General features: G+C 34.5%; 1 protein-coding gene across 1 annotated transcript; it reads right to left on the reverse strand.

Moving 5' to 3' along the window:
• Positions 1 to 1,889: 1,889 nt before the first annotated feature.
• Positions 1,890 to 2,987, reverse strand: dpr21 (defective proboscis extension response 21). Its single transcript, XM_065504993.1, has one exon. The coding sequence runs from the start codon at positions 2,915 to 2,917 to the stop codon at positions 2,060 to 2,062; it is 858 nt and encodes a 285-aa protein (XP_065361065.1). The 5' UTR covers positions 2,918 to 2,987; the 3' UTR covers positions 1,890 to 2,059.
• Positions 2,988 to 4,218: the final 1,231 nt, after the last annotated feature.

A 4,218-nucleotide genomic window follows, 5' to 3' on the forward strand; every position in this document is an offset into this window, starting at 1 on the left:
ATATTTATATGAGGGCTACGTGAAATCATGGACCGATATTGTTAGGTCTAATTCGAAACCGAGTAATTCGTCGAACATCAATAAATATTCTAAACATTTTACGGAATTCGGACGCCACTAACTCTGTCACTGCTAAGGTCTAATATTACGGGCCCCTTTAAGACTGTTAAGTGTTCAACTATTGCGGGATTTACAATATATGACGTATCTTTGCTTCTTTAATTAGAAAAAAGTGCCGCTGAAGCACACCGATTGCTCACAGAAGCTTATGTGAATGCTGTGTGTGATTTTGACACGGAAGAAAAGATCGCCCAGACTAGCCAAAAAAGTTTGATGAAATCATTGGGAGCTACTCAAGCAGCAATTTCAAAACGTTTGCGATCAGCAGGATTCATCCACAATCTGGGAAATTGATTACCATACGAATTGAAGCTGAGCTGCCTTGAAATACGATTTTGCATATTCGAAATAATGCTTGAACGCTCTAAAGGAAATCTATACTTCTGTATACTTGTGTTGAAAAATGGATCCTTTACGATAACCCGAAGCGTAAGAGATCGTATGTGAAGCCCGAACAACCAGCCGAATCATGGCACTAAGGTGATTATGAGCTGCTGAAATCTACAACTGATTCGTTTGAAGCGAGCATTGGCCGATAAACGCCCAGAATATGCGGTCACACATAAAACCGAAATATTCCATCATGACAACGCTCGGCCACATTATACAGTAACTGTTAAAAACTATTTAGAATGAAGTGGTTAGGAAGTTTTGTATTACCCTTCTTATAGTCAAGACCGTGCCTCGTCCGACTTATATATGTTTCAATCGATGTAGAACGCTTTCTCTGGGATACGCTTCACTAAATTGACATGATTCGTTCTTGTCCTCAAAAAATGAGCAGTATGTTGCAAGAAAGATGGGTAAAGTTCCTAGCTAACAATGGCTAATACTTCCAATAAATTTTTATTGTACAAATGTTTCAAAATAAAAGCTAAACATTTAAAAAAAATCCCTCATTTTAAAGTCATACACCCAATACTATAAGTTGGGAGAACTTACAGAGTTTGCTGGTAATAAGTTCATTAAAACAACTAAATTTTAAATAAAGAGTAGGTCATTTTATGTTTAAGTTTCATTTTTTAGATTCCCTTGAACTGTTGTTCACTTTTGGGGTCCATGTAGGTTTAGGGTATAAATATTGGAATTTTTTCCCAAAATTTTATTACTGACCTTTTATAATGTTTGATCTAAAGTCCTTTGGACTAAAATTTTTGCGGGAAATAAATGGCGCATGTATCACAACTCAGATATGAGGACGAAATTTAAACCTACGACAACTAGTTAAATCTGAAAGTATTTCAAACACATACATTTCATGTAATAGTATGACAATTTAAGACAGATTACAATTGTTCCATTAATGTGCTGTCCTTCTAAATACATTTAAAATAATTATATGTAGCCTTATTAGAACAAATCCACTTCCTTTTTTGCTATTCTCAATAACATCTAAAAAATATTTAAAGGAAATTCGCACTAAACTATTCTACAATAAATACAACAAACAGCAAGAGATAAACGAGCCAATTAAATATACTCAATACTAGAGAAGAAAAAAAAGGATGCTGCAAGGATTTTTGCAATGCTGCAAATCACATCAAAACTCGTACACAGCACATTGAATGGGGGCCAAAAATACATTTAAAAATACAAATTTTATACATACATACACACAAATCAAAAGAAAAAAAACTAACTAACTAACACTTACTCATATAGACAAATATACATGCACACACACACACACACACACATACATATCCATTCATTCATTCACACTAACACTCACAATTTTTTAATCAATCTCAATAAGTTATACAACACACTTTTTCTTTTTTAGTTTGGGGTTTTTTTAAATTATTTTTAAATTTTTTTTTTTTGATTTATTTTTTATATTTTTCTTTTTTTTACATTTAAATTAATATTAATTTATTTAATGATTTTTTTTTTTGGTTTTTAAGAGGTTTTTTTTTTAAAAAATCCATCCTATTATTGGTCATAACAAATATAAATTCAACACTAGTATTATGGGTATATTGATGATATACGAAGTTATCTTTTTGGTGCCCTGAACGGCGGCAGGATGCTCCCCCTGCAGTATGTGTACGGTGACCGATTTGGGATTAGCATTCGAGGGCAGACAGGTGTACATGCCGGAGTCGGCAATCGTTGCACGTTGTATTAATAAGTAAGAGGTTGTAATGTCGCCTTTCTCCGTTATAACGGAGACACCACCGCGCGGTGAATCGTAGTTGATTTCCTCGTTGTTGTGGGTCCAGTGTATTGAGGTGGGTGGATCGGGCAGATGCTTAACGATGCACGTTAAGTTCACCGTCGATCCCACATCTATGTACAGTTCGGGTCCGCCGGGTATCGTCGTTATGGGCTCGACCACGGAAAACACCATGGTATAGCCGACGGGTGGTGTGGTGGAGACCTGACACTCATAGGTGCCCGAATCTTTCAACTGAGGATATTTGATTTGCAACGACCAGTCCTCGGATAGTTTATTGTATATGCTCGTAAAACGTTGGTCCGATGTGTATGTGGTTTCACCCACTGTTAACAAATGCAAGTCTCTGTGCCGTATCCAGGACACTGTCTTGTTGCCCAAATTCTTGATGCGACAATTCAGATGTGCCGTTCTGCCCACCAGCGAGGTGACATTTTTCGTTGCCGATGTATCAAAATACGGTCCCCTATCCAGCGGTTTATTCATTTTGTAAATGTCTTGATTTTGATTGTGTTTAAAGACTTCGTCTTGATTCATTGTGAAATCACTTTCAATCGTTTTGTATTGACACTCAATTCCTCTATAAAATAATATTGCTAATAGAATACGAATGAACATCATTATTTCACTTCACAATCGCCACCTTAAAATATATTTATAATTTCTCGATTTTCTATTTCGAATTCCATTCAACTTTTAACATATTTTTAAGATTCTGTTTTTTTGGTTCTTTTTTCTATTTTTTCTCGATTTTTACAAATTTAAATTGTGTGTATTTTTAAAAGAATAATCAACAGCGAGTGAAATAAATACAATAATAAACTTGAACGACACAATTTTGCTTCTTTATCATTTTTATTTTTGCGGATCATGCGCAGGTCAACGAAATTTTGGTATACGAGTATTTGTATCTGTGAGCTTTGTGTTGTGGAAGAATGTACTACAGCAAAAAAATCAATAAAATGTTTGTTATTTTCTTTTTTTTATTTTTTGCAACAGGGATAGTAGTGAATGTTGGAAGAGTTTGTTTGTTTTATGTTAAGGAATCCTGTTGACGCGAATTATCTAACATTTATCTTGTATCTGGGACGTTAACGGTGATGGACGGTTTTGCAAGGAGGATTTAAAGGATCCAAACAATTTGCAATCATTATTCCTTTTTATTAACTGAATTTATATTGCTGACTCTGAAACATTTTTGTTTTTGGACGACAAGGATATTGAATGTTGTATGTTAAGGAATCTTGATGGCGGAATTATCTAACATTTATCTGGGACGTTAACCGTGACGTTTTGTAGGATTTAATGGCTTCAAAAATTTTGAGTAGCTTCACATGATTTTCAATCATAATTCTTGTTTATCAACTGACTTTATGTTACTGAAACCAAAGGGACAAGGAATGTTGAATGTTGTATGTTAAGGAATCCTGTTGGCGAAATTATGCTACATTTATCTGGGACGTTAACGGTGACGGTTTTGCTAAGACGATTTCTCGGCTGTAAAATCTACAGCAAATTTCTCCAGATTTGCAATCTATATATATAAAAATGAAATGGTCCATGTATGTAATGGCATCACGTGAGAATGGCTGGAGCGATTTGGCTGTTTTTTTTATTCGATTCGAAATTTTCAGGAGATGGTTTGTAAAGAAAGAAAATTAAAAAATTCCGGCTAAAACTCGGAAATTCTTTTTTTTTGTGAGTCCAGTCAACTGTAATAAAAAAAGCTCCCTAAAGTATGCAGTACAAATTTAGATATTTTATTTTCAAATAAATAAGAACAGGCAGGTGTATGTGGGTTGGAGAAACTTGAAGAACTGACATTAGTAAATAGATACGGGGCGAAGCCGGGGCGATCAACTAGTTTATAATAAATGTCTTGAGAATTTGTTATTTATTTTGACTTAAAAATGCGTTATTTA

This window comes from Calliphora vicina, chromosome 3 (genome assembly GCF_958450345.1).
Source record: "Calliphora vicina chromosome 3, idCalVici1.1, whole genome shotgun sequence".
Taxonomy (NCBI): Eukaryota; Metazoa; Arthropoda; class Insecta; order Diptera; family Calliphoridae; genus Calliphora; species Calliphora vicina.

Coding starts and splice junctions, on each gene's coding strand:
- dpr21 (XM_065504993.1), bottom strand. CDS start 2,917: ATGATGTTCATTCGTATTCTATTAGCAATATTATTTTATAGAGGAATT.